General features: G+C 39.5%; 1 protein-coding gene across 1 annotated transcript in view; it reads right to left on the reverse strand.

Annotated features, from left to right (window-relative positions):
- COL25A1 (collagen type XXV alpha 1 chain) overlaps window positions 1–16,252 on the reverse strand; it is a 467,388-nt gene extending 451,136 nt beyond the window's left edge. Inside the window, exons 1-2 of the mRNA XM_049709644.1 lie at window positions 15,244–16,252; window positions 14,096–14,165 (exon numbers count right to left, since the gene is read on the reverse strand). Of these exons, the coding sequence (XP_049565601.1) occupies window positions 14,096–14,165; window positions 15,244–15,540 (367 nt within the window). The 5' untranslated portion in view covers window positions 15,541–16,252. The remainder of the gene's footprint in view (window positions 1–14,095; window positions 14,166–15,243) is intronic.
- Between the last annotated feature and the right edge of the window lie 213 nt (window positions 16,253–16,465).

A 16,465-nucleotide genomic window follows, 5' to 3' on the forward strand; every position in this document is an offset into this window, starting at 1 on the left:
GCCAGCTGCAGAGTTGATATTGCTGCCTTCCTTACTCACTGGGTATCCTGAAATCGCTAGCAGTGATTTCGACCCCTGGGGGACATCTGGTAATGGTGAGACACTGTTTCATTATGGAAATTGAATGCAACTGGTATCGAGTCAGGAGAGGCCAGGGATGCTGCTAAACATTCTACAATGCACAGGACCACCCCCCACAACAAAGAATTATCCAGTCCAAGATGTCAGCGGGAACAAAGCTGAGAAGCCCTGCACCACTGTTACGTAAGGCCACCTGAATGGACCTCTGTTCTTGAAAAGCCAAGAGAGGCTGGCCAAGACCCAGAGATGCTCTCCTCACTAGAAAACATGGCCATAGAATCTGAACTGACATTTAAGAAACCCTGCAAGTCTCCTTAAAGATAACTGCCACGGAAAGTACACTGGAGAGGGGTTAAAAATGTTACACTTGACCTAACAACTCACAGAGATCATTTATATTCAGAAACTATGTATTAAGTTATATATATAAATATATATTAATAATAATATATAATAAATGTATATTAAATTATATATTAAATTATAATATATAATTTATATTCAGAAAAACCATCTAATTGGTATGTCACCATCATTTCTGTAAAGTATCACAGTACTCATTAGAGAACTTTTCCATTTTCTAGAAAAGTCTTTTAGAAATTCAAATATCAACTCCTCTAACAACATGTTGCTATTTTTGAAATTATGAAAAGTAAATGAAGTGGAATTATGAGTTCAAATACCAATTATCATTATAGTTTTAAATCCATTAAAATTGGATACAGTTGGCTACAGGCTATACTTTTGTAGCTTTTACTTCTCTTGTAGTCCAGTCTACATATCTGACACCATTGTTCCTTCATAAGAGCTTAGCAGCCTACTTATTTCTTTAAATAGTAAAGCATATGGCACTGGGTCTCATTCATAGTTAATTGCCATATTTTATTAATTGAATTAAAAATTGTTTAAAGACTACTATACACATGACCCCTTCACCTTTGCCAGAGTTGGAGTGAGGTAATACCAGAGGTCAGTTACTACCCACAATATAGAAATTTGACATACTAATATCCAAAATATTTAACATTTATAATCAACTCTCTCCTCCATCTAGTAATATGGGACTACCAGAACATAAGCTGCTTCTGACGAAGTTAAATGTTTCCCTACCAAAAAAACCACCACTCACCGTGTACTTTCAATGTATCGGCCCTCACCCAGCCCCTATCCTAACATACTTTCTTCCTAGAATGTATACACAGTGCCATTATCTAGCTTCAGCCATTCTTCTGCCAAAATTCCAGTGGGTTCAGCCAAAAGGCGGCAGCAACTGAAACAGGTAGGAACAAAGAAGAGCATCGATACACCTGGGCAGCTGAGGGCTGAGCTGGTTGGGATGCTGGTAAGTGAACAGTGTGGGCAGGTAGTGGCAGAAGGGGAGGGAGATCAAACAAGGCAGGGACAACAGGAGAGGTGACTGGCCAAGAACGGGAAATGAATCTTAGAGTATGGACTAAAGACAAGTTGTCTGAAGTAGCAACACATGAATGAATACGAAGGGAATTGGATGGAGTGTCCAACGGAAAGCCAAACTAGTAGGTAACTGAAGTCAAAGCAGGATGCCCAAAATAGCAGCACAGAATCCCAGAGGCAACCACATGCTCACACCAGGCAAATACGGCCTATGTAAATGTAATTGCCTGGGCATAGTGTACCAAAACGCAAGAGCAAGGTCAGCAATTCCTTCTTTTACATGAGTGAAACTACTCACAGATACCCAAATACAGGAAGCTGAGTCTTCCAAAGTGGTCTCTACCTTAAACAAATTTTCAGTGTTACCATTTTAAAGACTACTTACTTACATCACGCCAGTAATATAGGCATAGCGATCAGCACTCCCCCCCCCCATGGGTCTAGTACATAAAGCCTAACTGAAAGGAACTGTCCTTTAAATAATTTTAGCAACAATAAGAAAATTGAGTACCACAAGATACGAACACGGATAAAGACAAAAAATAAATAACCATTACTACACTAAAGAGAAAAAAAAAATTCTTACCTAAAGAATTTTTTCCTGTAAAGCTGCTTTAGTGTAATGTAGGGGGGAAATATGCACTCCAGCAGAAAACTATGCATTGTCTGGAGCACACCCTTCCTACTTATGTCATTCTGATTCTTTGGGAGCTATTTTAAAACTCTGTAAGTTGTAGATAACTAATAACAAAGCCAAATAAATCTTGTCTATAGACATGCAAATTCTTTCTGGCTGAGTGCAATTGACTTGCCTCCCTCACTGTGGCAAAGTCCAGTTTTGCCTCCATTTAGACATCAATTTCAATATTCTACAACTATAAATGTGTCTATCTTTAAATTCTCCTTTGAACTGGTTATCACATCTCACCACCTACTTCTTTAATGATTTAAGTGAAGTCATTAACCCGTTCATTTTCTATCTGTAGGAAAGTCATGGTTTTACCTTTTTTGAAAATTTTTTAACAGTAGTTTTGGAGAAACAATTAGTTACTTTTTGAAATTTGGGAGAAATATTGATATTTACCACTGATGTTTTCTCAGTTATACTGCTGGATTTAATCACAAGTATAGCTATTGCCCAGGAAAAGCCTAGAGGTTTGGGGACCTAAGGGTGACAAAGTCCCTGAATGGTCAAATTAGAGGTGGACCGTAGGCCAGGCAGAGTGTCATCCATTGAGTGGAGACAAAAATAGAGTTTATGTTCATGCTAGAGAAGGGGAGGAAGAGAGGGTGGAAAGGAGAGAGGCCTGACTAGAATGGGAGTTCTCATTCAAGAGTATTGAAGACCCTCTATTTTTGTCGTCTCATAGGTAGTACATGGCTACATCCCAAAGACAACCTTGTCCACTCTGTTTGCCAACAACAGCTCACTTTAGGACAATGCTTGTTCATCTCTGTCTCTGGGTGTGTTTGTTGTGTTCATTCTTGGTTTTCAGAAGTTCAATGAACATTATTAATCTCATCACATCCTATAACTATAAAGCCATGTGAATGTTCAAAATGCTAGTGGTATATGACTACAGTTAAACAAAAATGGAGACTAAAAAATTGAAAATGAGGAGAAAAATGATGTATGATATACATATCTAGGGGATAAATGTGACCGATTACAAAATTCCTCTATCTGGGATTTCTTCTTGAGGATTGGGGCTGGAAGCAAGGGTTTTCTACTCAAACAGATGAAGGCTTAAAAGAATAAAATACATTCTGAATCTAATGTGTCATAGGGTCACACACAGAAAACAGAAAGTATACCTCAGACCTCTCAATTCAAGGATACTTTTGGCCATAAAAATAAGTTAACTTTCTTTTTAACATTCCAAAAATGGTAACATAAAGTTTACCACCAACACATAGCATTCCTCATACAGAACTTGATTGCAGAACCAAAGTAATATTCAGGAGACTATCAGAAGTAGCTGAAATCTAAAGCATTAAATAACTATGCAGGGAAGGAAACTATACAGAAGAACATAAAGGCCCTGGTTTCTTTACGGATGTAGTTTCTCAATGCTAGAGCTTTTCTTTTATTAAAAACTTCCAGATGCATAACATGTAAAGCAGTACTAAGCCACGCTGTCAGGCTTGCTGCTTAAACTCCTGGGAAGTTGTCAGTATAACCGTAGGGTTTTGACAGTAAATTTAGGGAATACAGTTTGTTCGGTTAGACCTCTTTTTTGCAGCTCACAATAGCTTTGGCTGGTATACTTGGTCTTTCCAGCCGTTAGTACTTGGTCAGTCTACCTTTGCTGCTTTACTAATAATTGTCTTCTCTCAAAAGGCAAAGTAACTTAAAAAAGAAAAGTCATTTTTCTCTTCCAAAATTCCTGGAAGTCCATAGTTTAAGGCTGTGGGACTTCCCTGGTGGCACAGTGGTTAAGAATCCGCCTGCCAATGCAGGGGACACAGGTTCGAACCCTGGTCCAGGAAGATCCCACTTAACACGAAGCAACTAAGTCCGTGCGCCAAAACTACTGAGACTGGGCTCTTGATCCCGCGAGCCACAACTACGGAAGCCTGTGAGCCACAACTACTGAAGCTCACGCCTAGAGCCCGTGCTCCGCAACGAGAGAAGCCACCGCAATGAGAAGCCTGTGCACTGCAACGAAGAGTAGTCCCTGCTCACCGCAACTAGAGAACACCTGCGAGCAGTAATGTAGACCCAACGCAGCCAAAAATTAATTAATTAAAAAAAAAAAGACTGTGTATTAAGGAGAAAATAAACTGCTCACCAAAACTTAATAACTTGTACAGTTGTCATTCTACTATCTGCCCAATAAGACAATCAAGGTGTTGCACTTGACCAAACTACTGTCCACAGCTAGCTACTCATACAGTAAACAGCATTGCTGATGACACTGGACATTCACCTCAATGGGAGGAAGAGTTTTGTCTTTCAAACTTCTTTTTGCAGTACTTGTTACAGAATGGTTGTGCCCAGATCTACACTTTTTTTCTGAAATATACTACATATATCCCTTCAGTATTGGCTAAAATGTTAATTCCTGAAGATTTTTCCTATTATTATTTAAACACAGATGCACAATTCATATAATCACATTGTACTGTCAATTTAAATTTTAATACATAAACATCATCAGTTTAACACAAATAAGAATCAAATCAATAAGTCTCAAAGATCTTAGAAGTATCTTTAATAACAACTTTCTCACAATATAAATTTTCTATAAATAATATAATTTGGGAATAGTTACTTTATGTACACTACTTTGCAAACCAAGTATTCACTATTAGTTGAAAAAAATCAATTGCTTTAAATAAATATAGAGAAGAGGCAATAGATTGCTGTAACTTGGTGAGAAAGCCCCATATTAATATCCATAATTAAAGAATAAGCAAAAATACAAAGGAAGAAATGTGCAAAAAACACACACAAAAAACTGTCATAAAAAACAAGAACAATGTAATGACTTGAAAGCTTAAAAAAATAAGTGACTTGAAGACAAGGGGTGAGGTGAGATGCTGATTTCCTGATGCACAGTCCCACGCTCAATTACACAATGCACTTTTCTAGCTTTCCAGCACTACCTCTATTATTACATCTCCTTTGCTATACTACTAAAACCCGTTAAAGAACGGTATTATATTAACAGTCATTTCTGGATTCTATTCATTTTAATAAGTAATCTTGCTTCCATCATTCCTTGTAATGTTTGTAGTTACAGAATTTGGAGATGAGTTATGTGTTGACAAACATATGGTATCCCTAGACAGAGGAGCTGGGATCACAGTGGAGATTGGACTTCCATTTCAATCTTCCAATGGGAGATTGGATCTCCCATTTTCTAACGGTATCCAATGGATTCCTAAGGCTCTTTGGAGATCCTCAGGGGCCATCAGGCAGGGAGTGGGGTGGGCAACGGAAAGAAAAACCATATAGGGTTTTGGCCTCTGTCCCCTCTGACCTCCAAGGTCAATCATTGTGTGTGTAGCTGACATTGTATCCAATTTCATATACTGGATTTCCTCCTAAGATATTTTCTAAAGGTTCAGCCTCCTTGAGAAATGCTAGAAAACACCTGAACCACTTGAACTCTCAGGTTTGTATTATTTTTAATATGTTTTGGCTCACAAAGACCTCAGGGAAAATGTTAAAAGGCATGGGGATAAGGATATTAGTGTATGTAAAGAGATAAGCCACAATAAAAGTTCTCAACCAAATCAAGTTGACAGATCTTCATTATAATCATTACGAATTTTTATAGCTAACTTTCTGTAGAGAACTCTACAATAAGCCCTAGAGGTACACAGATACAAACCAGAACCCCAGCCATGGAGCTCATAAATGAGATTGGTAGAAATGGAATCACAACCCACTCCCTCAGGAAGTGGAAGGCAATTACCCTGTGAGACCACTTAGCAGTTAGCATCAGGGTCTGCCCACAGGGACACCTGGTCCTTGACACACTTAACTCACTTGACCCCCAACCAGGTTAATAACCATCCTCAGAAAGGCAGCTATTTAAGGTGCCTGTGTTCATTCGAACTTCCTCTGCTCTGACCTTGAGCCCTATTTTTTTAGTAGAAAAACGACTTTTAGTATTCCAAAGTTCACTGGCAAAGCCCTAGAATTTGACAGCAATTCTAGCATGACTTTAAAGTCAAATGGTTGATTTTTATGCATGGTTCATGGAAATATTTTATCTTATGATCATATCATGTACGTTTTTAAAATGCCAGCAGGAGTTTGGATCCCCTGGGACAGAAATTGGAGTTTCACAATTCCTAGAAGCGTAATACAAACAACTTACCTTTAATAACTGTCAGAATTGACCTAAGATACAGGAATATTGGGAAAGAACTGTGCCAATTTTCCAGGCATATTTAATTCTAGCATCTCAAGGATCAAAAGTAATACTACCATTCTGGCCCTGTAATAGACTGGACGGAGAGACTCCTATGAGATTTCTCCCTGCAATTAGCTGCTACGAGAGCAAAAGGGGGTGCTGGGGGCAGAGCTATAATGGAGAATTGCTCCGACTCTCTAACAATTGTCCAGATTTACATTATAACAGGAACTCTAAAGTACCAAGCTTGATAAATGTGATGGTAAAGAGATATGATTCCAAGAGATTACAAGATAAGGGTGGCTTTTTCCTCCCCCTTTTCACTCTCCGTTACATGTGAACTCTTTGATAAAAAAAAAAAAGGAAAGTAGGTTTTACCTTTGACACGACCAGGCCTACTTCTAGTTAGACATATTCTGACTCTTGATATTACCATAATGCACAAGCTAGCGCTGCCTACGATTCATCCAATTTACTCAGCCACTTAGCCTAAACATGAAAACTGTATTTAAATATGTGCTGACTACATGTAAAATATAAGAATAAAAACTCTGTGTACATAATTCAGAAGGCTAGAGCTCCTAAAATCTAAATTATGAATATACAAATAAACAGACAGTTTTTGGCATTCCTGGCAAATCAGACGAAGTGATCAGACTAAGGGACACAGTAGGAGAAAAATAAAGAACGCATCCCAACTATCACATTATGTGGTGACTGAAGTTGAAATGCAGACTCCAGATGAAGTGACGTCAAAATCACGATAGTGATTCCAAATGATTCTTGATTCTGAGAAATTACAAAATATAAGCACAAAATCTCCAACTGGTAAATTCAATTACATTTAGTTCATTTATTCTAGCTATTGGAATACGAGTCTCAAGTTCATATATGTGAATTTATCTACTAAACAACTGAACGTTTTGACTAATACAAATGTGAAATTGACTAGGTTATTCTAAATATCTTAAAGCTGATAGGACAGTCTAGTCTTCAAATATAGATGGAAGAAATTACTTGCTCCTTCCATTAAACTTTTCCATAGCAAACAGAAGTCTGCTAGGAATTTAAGTGAGAAGGAGCTGACAGAACAGAGGAAGTCCCACTATTCAGCTCAGTTCTCCCTCCTTGTGGTCACGAAAGGAAGGTGCCTGCCATCTGGTGGCATTTCTTCAAGGAATCCTATCATCTAAAGGGCATAGAATATTCCGGTGAAGGAATATATGATACCGATGAAAAGTGCTCAGTTTTCATTTGTAAGTGGTTTCCACTTACTTCTGCTTCCCACTCTTCTGCATCTCTTCCTTTTTAAAAGTTGACCATAAAACATTTTTTAATTGCAACGTCGCTAAACACATCCCAAATGAAACTAACTACGCATGTCTAAGAATTCAGTATGCAGGTGTGCCACAGTCATTTTTAACACAAATTCTAAAAAAATAAGTGTTAAATATCATGGTGCATTAAACCACTGTGTGGAACTTCACCCATATTGGCCAACAGGGAGGGTGGGGATGCTTCTGTGTTTAGCAGTCACATACTGGGCTATTGCCTGCAGCCCAGACTGACACATACATTGTTTTCCCATTCTCAGCTTCCAACAAACCACCAAGTAGCATCTATAATGTGGAAGGATGGAATAAAAACACTTTTTCATAATAGGTTTTGGATGGTTTCCACTCAGGATAACATAGATTGATGTCATTTTGATGAGTGTCTAGTGAGGTTCCCCCCGCAGCAGACAATGCCTCCCTGAACTGTAAAACGGTCCAGATTCTGACACGTTTCCCCACCAGCTCTCCATTCACCTAATCTTGTCGATGAGAGGATGCCCTCCTCCTTCATTCCTAGACCTAATCTTGACATTCAAATACTGTTTTTTAAAACACTACGTAGTTGACTTTACATAGTTACAAACCAATCAGAAGCACTACAGGTTATTAAGATCCTGAGAGGTTATTTGTACCTACACATTCTTCAACTGAGCTAGAAAGAACTAACACTTATGCAGAATGCATATCCTTCTCTTAAATAATTCCCGGCTCATGGAAAAACAGAATTACTAAAGTAAGAAAGAGAAAAGAATATTTGAAGGATTTGCTTCTTAATGACTTTTAGACAAGAGAAACAGAGGAGAAGCTACTAAGAAACAAGAACACCGCTTCAAGAGGCAATTTGACCTCGGTCCTTCAGGTGACCGAGGCATTTTGCCAGCTGTCACTACTGACCAACTAAAAATGTTACACCCAAACTGCTGTACTCATTAGGACTGAAACCATTTAACATGAAGACTTTAAGGCACTCAGATGTCACATTGTATTGTTTGGCCTTAGGAGAGGAAGGGAATGCCTGTTATTTATGGCATTTTAACATTTATGGCATTTTAATTTGCTTTCTTTCTACAAATCCATTTCTGACTATTCTTTACCTTACATAATTGAAAATCTATACGTTATTATGTCCTTCCATTCATCTTGAAGCTGGTTAAGAAAAATGTACAGCATGAGTGAAAAACCATGCTAGCAGGAAATTCAGTTTTATATGATAAAGTAGATTTACGTTAGCAAGGTAATTTAAAGGTCTTCTCATATGATGGGAAAGGGTGCACAACCTTAAAGCTACAGTTAACCTTTATTTCCTCCCCAAATTGAGACGATGCCACAAAAGCAGTCACCAGAGGCTGTATCGTATTTGTGAATCAGAGGTACTTCTACTTGCCTACATTTAATCTTACTTTGTATCCAACCATTTTCATAGACTTGGAGGACGTGGAAGAACCTCGGAAATTATGGAATATATCTTTTTTATTTCTAGATAAACTCTCTGAGTAGATGACTAGACGTGTTACATTATTTCATCATTATCTGTGAACATAGAGGAGCCAGGTCCAGGGGAACTGTTCAGTACCACCAGGCAGGAAGTTTCAACTCTTATTCAGCCCAAATCTCACTGCTTTCAGGAGAAATGTAGACAAACAGATCACCATGCTATCTACCGCAACCTTTTATATATTAAAGCCACTTTCTGTTTCAGTTGGCTATCAGCGTAAACCAGCTATCAGTGCACCTTCATCTGGCCATAAATTCTTGGAAAGCCAAAAGCCAGGTGAGGCTATGCAAACCAGCTTTTTTTCCATTGCTAGAGCTCTTATGTGTAATCAGAAGCCAGATTTTCTCATATTATGATTTTCTCCTACTGTGAATTTCTCTTTCCCACCCCACCCCCAAAGAAAAGAAAAAAAAAATCCATAGTATTAACAGTATGGAAGAAACTTTGGTCATGTGCTCCAAAGCACACTGTACTTTTTCTTGGTTGTACTTGTCATGCCTGTAAATTCATGTCATTTTTAAATGCCTGTCATCCTCATTGAAATGTAAGCGCCATGAGGGCAGATACCAAGTCTGCCTTGTTCATCAGCATTTTTCCTGTATCTATATATTTAGCACACACAGTCTCTTCATACCTGGAGAATTGACAAATGCCCTTCAAAATCACTCTAGTCCAACACTCCTATTTGGAAGATATGAAAACAGAGTCTGTAAGTCATTCTTGGAAGTGATTTCCCCAAGATTGTACAACATGTTAATGGCAAAGCCAGGGTTAGAACTCCGGATTCTTCTTTTTTTTTTTTTTTGCTATATTTTTATCAAAATTTTATTTGGTATGAGAGAAAATCAATATACCTCATTCAAAAATAAGATTTAAGAATAGCCTAAATATACTCTTTAGGACTCCCCCAAATTTCTCTCATTTGTCAGACATAATATCTTCAGAATTTTTTGTTGAACTAATTTACAGATCTATATTCCATGACCCCAATGACACTAAAGCAACCCCTTGATCAGGAAACGTTCTTTATCTGAATATAGCAGGGTCTATCATTAAAGCAGTCCTACTGGCAGATCCTGATTGCTCCTCCAGAAATGTTGTCATGGAAGAAAGCCCACTATCGGTCATCCAGACTAGAACACTGGATTCTTTATTGCCCACTCACGTTCTCTGTCCATTATGTCCCAGAGGTTCTTTCATCTAACACCCTGGGCAGGCAACACAACTAATGAGTAAGGTACAGAAATCTCTGTGATCGAAACATCTTTTGGTTGGCTGCCTGGTTCCCAGTGTTCTTTATCAGTTGGAACTTAAAACCTTCCCATAAATATGCCTGATTTGTACATACTTTATGTAGGACTCTAAGAACAGAACCCCGAATGGAATTGTACAGCCACAGGAAAGAGCCGATTTATTCTCTCCTATGAAGGTCAAGTTTTACAGAGGCCAAGCCACAGATGACAGCTGAATTTCCATGGTTCAGCTACTGTTAAATCAAATATGCTGCTAAACAGAACTCTAATTTGTACGGTTTTTAAATTTTTATTTCAAGGTTTCTTTAAAGCAAATGTTCAAGAAATAGAGCTTCTCCTGAGCACATGAAAAAAGTAAATGTGAATTTTGGAGAATGATAAAGTGATCTAAAATTGGACTGTGGTGATGGTTGCCCAGCTCCATAATTTTTTTTTAATCTTTAAGTCATACACTTAAATATTATAAAATATATTTCAATAAAGCTGTTAAAAAATAAGTGTGAAAATGAGTCAGATAAAGTGCTTCTTTTTGTAAACATGTGGTACGAAGACTGTAAGTACATTCTTTATCCCCATACTCTTTTAAGCCCAGGTCTACCTACTTCAATCATGGCTTACCTCAAGGTCAAAAGTTTTTCCTATAATTTTGGTAAAAATAATTTAGTAGACTAATATGATATCTTCACTGATATAGCACCAAGAGATACTGACTCATATGATTATCTGCATGAATGATCTACAGATATATTTGTTTAATTAAGCATATGGTGTTCTAGTCCAAAAGCTGCCATTAACTAGCCATGAGGCTTTGAGTAAGTTATACATCTTCAGGCCTCAGTTTTCCCAACTATATCATATGTCCCCATGGACACATTAGAGTCAAGTAACACACAATATATTAAAAAGAATAGTAACTGCTGTCATCTAATGAATGGCCAATAATACACCAGACTTCAGGTAAATTATCAACCTATGAGGAAGGTAGCAAGATTCCAATCCAGAACTGTCCAGCTCCAAAACCTATACTCATTCTCAATTCCTCATTAGACTTTGGGTTTTGATTCTGTCAGATGTGGGCATGAATCCTGACCTTGCCTTTACTATGTTAAGTTAGTCACTTTCTCTGAGTTCAGCTTCTCCATCTGCAAAATGAGATTACTAATACTTAACTCTCGGGGTTGTTGTGAAGATTAAATGAGAGAATGCTTGAAAAACCATTCAATGAAAAACCATTCAATGAAAAACCATTCGGTAACAGTCTTTCTCATGCCTCTCCCACAAAAGTTCCTTCTTGTGCTAAAATAAATAAATAAATAAAAGCTTTCAATTCTATAATTTCTTGTAGCCTACCTGGATAAACTTCACTGGGACTGAATTCTATCAAAAGTGAACATAAACAACACAGCATTAGTCCTTTGCTATCAGTCCTTGGCTCTGTGACGGAGACTGTCAACAAGAGTGTTAACTTCAAGGGGTGGGCATCTGTCCACAGGAACTGAGCTGAGGTCACAGACTTGTCTCACTCTGCCCTATGAACAGATGTCTGGGTAACAACTCTTAGTCACTGTAAACGAAGGTAAAAGCCAAACCAGGTGGGAAGTACTGTATCTACTTTCTAATCCTCTTGGCCAGCCCATTCATTCCCTAAAACAATACCTCACTGACCATAATTCAAAATAGCTGGTTTTCCCCAGGATACTATTTTCAACATAATGCCTTTATTTTGATGATGTCTAATTATTCCACAAGCAGAAGAGAGCGTTTCTGTAACGGCGATTTGTCAGCAAGAAACCTGTTTAATTCTGTGTGTTGGAATATGCACCTTCAAAAGTTTACCTCTCGAGTAACCTGGTGAAAACTGGTGTAATGTGGAGCTCTAGTGGTGGCAAGAAAGTAAAGCAGCCATTAGGGAGAGCCAACAAAAACGCCAAGGAAATCACCATTTATTATTTATTTATTTGTTATCATGGTGAAATCACCATTTATTGTTAAATTAATGTTAAGAAGAAAAATAGTTCAAAATGATCTTCCAAGATAATATAAGGTGAACTCTAAATGTAATGGCTTTCTTCCAGATTACAGATTAGACCTCAACGACCAGCTTACATCAAACATCATGAAGCAGTTAAAATACCCAAAAAAAAACCTCAGTGCTGCGGTTGTCACTTTTCTACTTTTTACCAAGTTCACTAAGAATCCAATTAATTAAATACCAGTTATTTTTCACACAGCTAGCAAGAGTACTGTATACAAAAAACAGTGGATTCTGAGTGGTATGATCAGTGAAGTCCTGTACCAACTGTCTTGGGAATTTAAATAATCCCTACAGGCCGGTGAGGTTGTTATGAGTTAATTCCTGTACTAGAAAAGTGCCTTCTTTGAATTTCTGACTTCTGAGGTCTTTCCCAACTTAAAACAACTAAGAATGAAACCTACAATGTAAAACATTAACTCTTTGTTTTCCTGTTACCTAATGCATATGTCTTCTCAATTGAAAGGGCTTCAGTTTTAAAAAATACAGCTCCATTATGGTCAACAATATAGCAGAACATAAATAGTAAAAATTTTATGATGTTCAATCAGGAGTTGACATTTGAAATTTCTAAACATTGTGCCTGGTTTAGCTGTGTCAAAACAAATTAGCATGAGGCAAAAAAACCTCAGAATGTGAAAAAAATTCAGGAACTAGCCTTTCCATACAGTGTAAGTATCTAAGTATCATGTTCCTAAACATGAAAAACAATGTAAGAGACTCGCTTTTCTATACATGATGATCAAAGAAACTAAAATGTTCATAAATACATTAACACCATTTATCTGAAACAAAAATCTCACGACTCATGGAAGTTTTTCACGACTTCTATCAGTTGAATCCACTAGATATTTTCCAATGGATATATTCCAAGGGCTTCTAAATTTTAGGTCTACAGATGACTGACTACCAAGCCTCAGAGGTCTGTGAAGGAAGATTTAATGATTACCCAGGGGGTTTTATTCATCAATGTCTCTCTTCTTCATCCTTCTACTAATATGCTGTCATTAAATTAATATAGTTCCCTAAAGCCACACAGAAAAATGGTAAAAATATAAGATCCTTTTCTGAGAAGTCACTGAGAATGCAATAGTTTGTAATGAACAGCTCAAGATAAAGAAGTAATTTCCTTTCAGTCCTCATTCCTATAGGATAGGGGAGAGAACCTTTCTGATAGAAAATAAAAGCAGGTAAGGTCTACTAACATAATCGTTTGTCAAACAGAAACCTGTACTAAGGCAACATTAGCCACTAAGGAATTCAAATCTAACGTGTTCTGCAGTCCTTTTCACCATAGATATTAAAATTGAATAAAACTGAAGAATAATTTTCCATCTTTGAATCTAAGAACTTTGTCTTTGGACATCATCTTGCCTGTATTTTCTTTGGTGACTATCTCTACCTTCTTCGCTTTCCCTTAACAGACCTTGGTATGCTGCTTAAAATAATATCTGGGGCTTTATTTGCCATCCTTTTACCCAGACATGTTGATTTTATTAAAGTAAGTTGAGTCTGCATTCTTTCTTTACTATTATTACAGGTAGACTTGACAGACACAGGACCTTTGTTTTAAAATGCTCTGCTATGGAGGAAACTTTGTGAAATAAGTTCCACTTTACCTGCTGGGCAGTTGCACTCTGAAGGTGCTTCTCTTGCGATTCTTATTTTAGCCATATGTTCATAGGATTTCTGTAGGAAAAGAAGAGGTATTAACAATCATCAGTAGTATTGTAGAAAAATGGATTCTTTAGGAACTCTGGCCATATGCCTGATTTACCAGCCTGCATAACTAACGTTTACATATGTACTTGGACTTTAGTCAAAAGGTAACAGTACCCAAGTCCTAAAAAAAGAAAATGACCCTTCACATGGTATCAAGACTGTTGGATTTGTGTAACGTCTCTCTCCATTCTTCAACTACCATCACCCTCTCTCTCAGCTCAGGCATATTCAGTCAGCGCAAAAAACCAGCATTAACATGTTGCAGTTCTAGGTAAGCTAGGGGTTTTAAAGCAACCAGTATTTTACACATAAAGGTCAACTGCTTATCATGTTGTCCTGCCACTACGGCCAAACAGCCTCTCCGTTGGAAGAGCAAGTTCCAGAAAACCCCCTAACTGTAGTTAAAACACCCCTGGTTTTGATAAACATAACACAGATTCCTTTCAACTCTCAACTCCAATGGCTCTGCATTCACAAACACCGATGGCACTGCATCCTTTACAAAAAAATCAAGCTACTATTTTTTTTCTTTTTAAACATTTAATATGAAAACATTCAATGTGTGAAATAATTGATATAAAATCATATGTAGAATTATTTCACTTTTAAGAGTGATTCCCTTTTGCATATTAATAACACCTATGGCCCTAACCTTCTTATACCTTAAAAAGGATATAACAGATGTTATCTCTGCAAGGAATATTCTTCACAACATTGGAAAAGATCCACATGCAACTCCAGAAACTAAAAAGAGCTGAAATGCCACGCTGCCCTTCTGGCCACCCTTCCCCCCTTTAGACCTCCATATATGTTTAGCATGCAAACATTAAGAAGAGTAAGGGAAGATGATAGAGACAGAGAGGGTGATATCAAAGTGTGTGCATATACAAATATATGCTACAGTGAGCAGAGATGGTGGCCTAGCATATATGTGTACACACAGCCATATCACGTCTGCATACAGTAAGGCAGAGGCTGGTCATGTACACAGAATCACGCCTGTGCAAGATGTTATCCACGTGCAAAACACCCCAGCCTTTCACACCTGAGCCAGAAGTCGCTCCACTTTCTCTTGCACCATTGCTTTGAGCTGATCCAGACAATCAGGCAGCAGACGGATGGAAGGGTCTCCTTTGGCGGATTCGAGGGCGGCGATCCTCGCCTGGAGGTCGTTGGTTTTCACCCCCAGGTACAGACAAGATATCACGGCCACTACTGACAGGAGGGCGGCCAGGGCGGCGCACGGGGACACGGTCCGGGCACAACGCTGCCCGGCTGGGCTCCGGTCCTCGGAGTCCGGCTCCCACCCCCCTCCTTTCCCTGCTTGCTTCTTCACCAGCATCGTGGCGGGGTCGGCTGTCTCGGCTTCGCCTCCCACCCTCTACCACCTCCAATAATCGTAAAAGGAAGAAAAAGGACGTTTCCTCCAAAGTTCAGTCCCGGTGGCTGCACAACTAGTTGGCGGAGTCGGAGCCGGGGCGCGGCGATGGATCAGCGCCGAGACCCGCAGACGTGGACCATCCTCCGCTTTCTTCTCCCCTCCCAGCTGCGAGTGAAAAGCACCCTCAGTCCGGGGACTGGTGGCAATAAGCTAAAATCCGGAATGAAACCCACCCGGGTGTCCCTCCTGGCCCCTCAAAGGACGGGGTCTTCCTCTGAGGAGAGCGGCCGCGCGGGGTCCAAGAGACAGCGGCCAAGGCGCTGCGAGGGGCCGCCGCTCGCCCTCGCCGCAGAGCACCGGACCTGTTGCGCCTCTGTTAGTTTGCCTTATTTCTACCTATTCGGTGTCTTTCCTCACGCCGACCTGCTTCCCACCTGGATTCAGTTCCAGGTGAAAGGGCTGAGAGAGACCACGAGAGTGCAGTGCAAAAGGGGTGGCCAAGGGGGAGAGGAGAGAGGAAAACGAAATCCCCAAGGAGAAAATGCGAGTCGCGAGGCCGAAGTCGCGGCTGCCCGAAGTATCTCCGCAGCCTCGCATTTGCGAGCCTTAAATACCCTTCGGGATGCTCGTGTGTGAGTGTGTGTGTGAGCGTGTAAGTGCGCGCGCGCTCCGACAGCGGCGTCCCTCCCCCGACCCCCTCCCGGCGCGGGGCCTCCAGCCCGCGGCTTCTACTGCAGTGCGCCCCCTTCCCAAGCCCGGGCAGAAGCCCGCCTCATTAGCATAATGTATTCACCTTCGCCCAGCCCGCGGGCGGGGCCGGGGAGAACCCCCGAGGGGCGGGCGGGGAGCTCGGTTGGGAGCTGAGCCCCCATAATATATGCAAATA

Source organism: Orcinus orca, chromosome 4 (genome assembly GCF_937001465.1).
Source record: "Orcinus orca chromosome 4, mOrcOrc1.1, whole genome shotgun sequence".
NCBI classification, from domain to species: Eukaryota; Metazoa; Chordata; class Mammalia; order Artiodactyla; family Delphinidae; genus Orcinus; species Orcinus orca.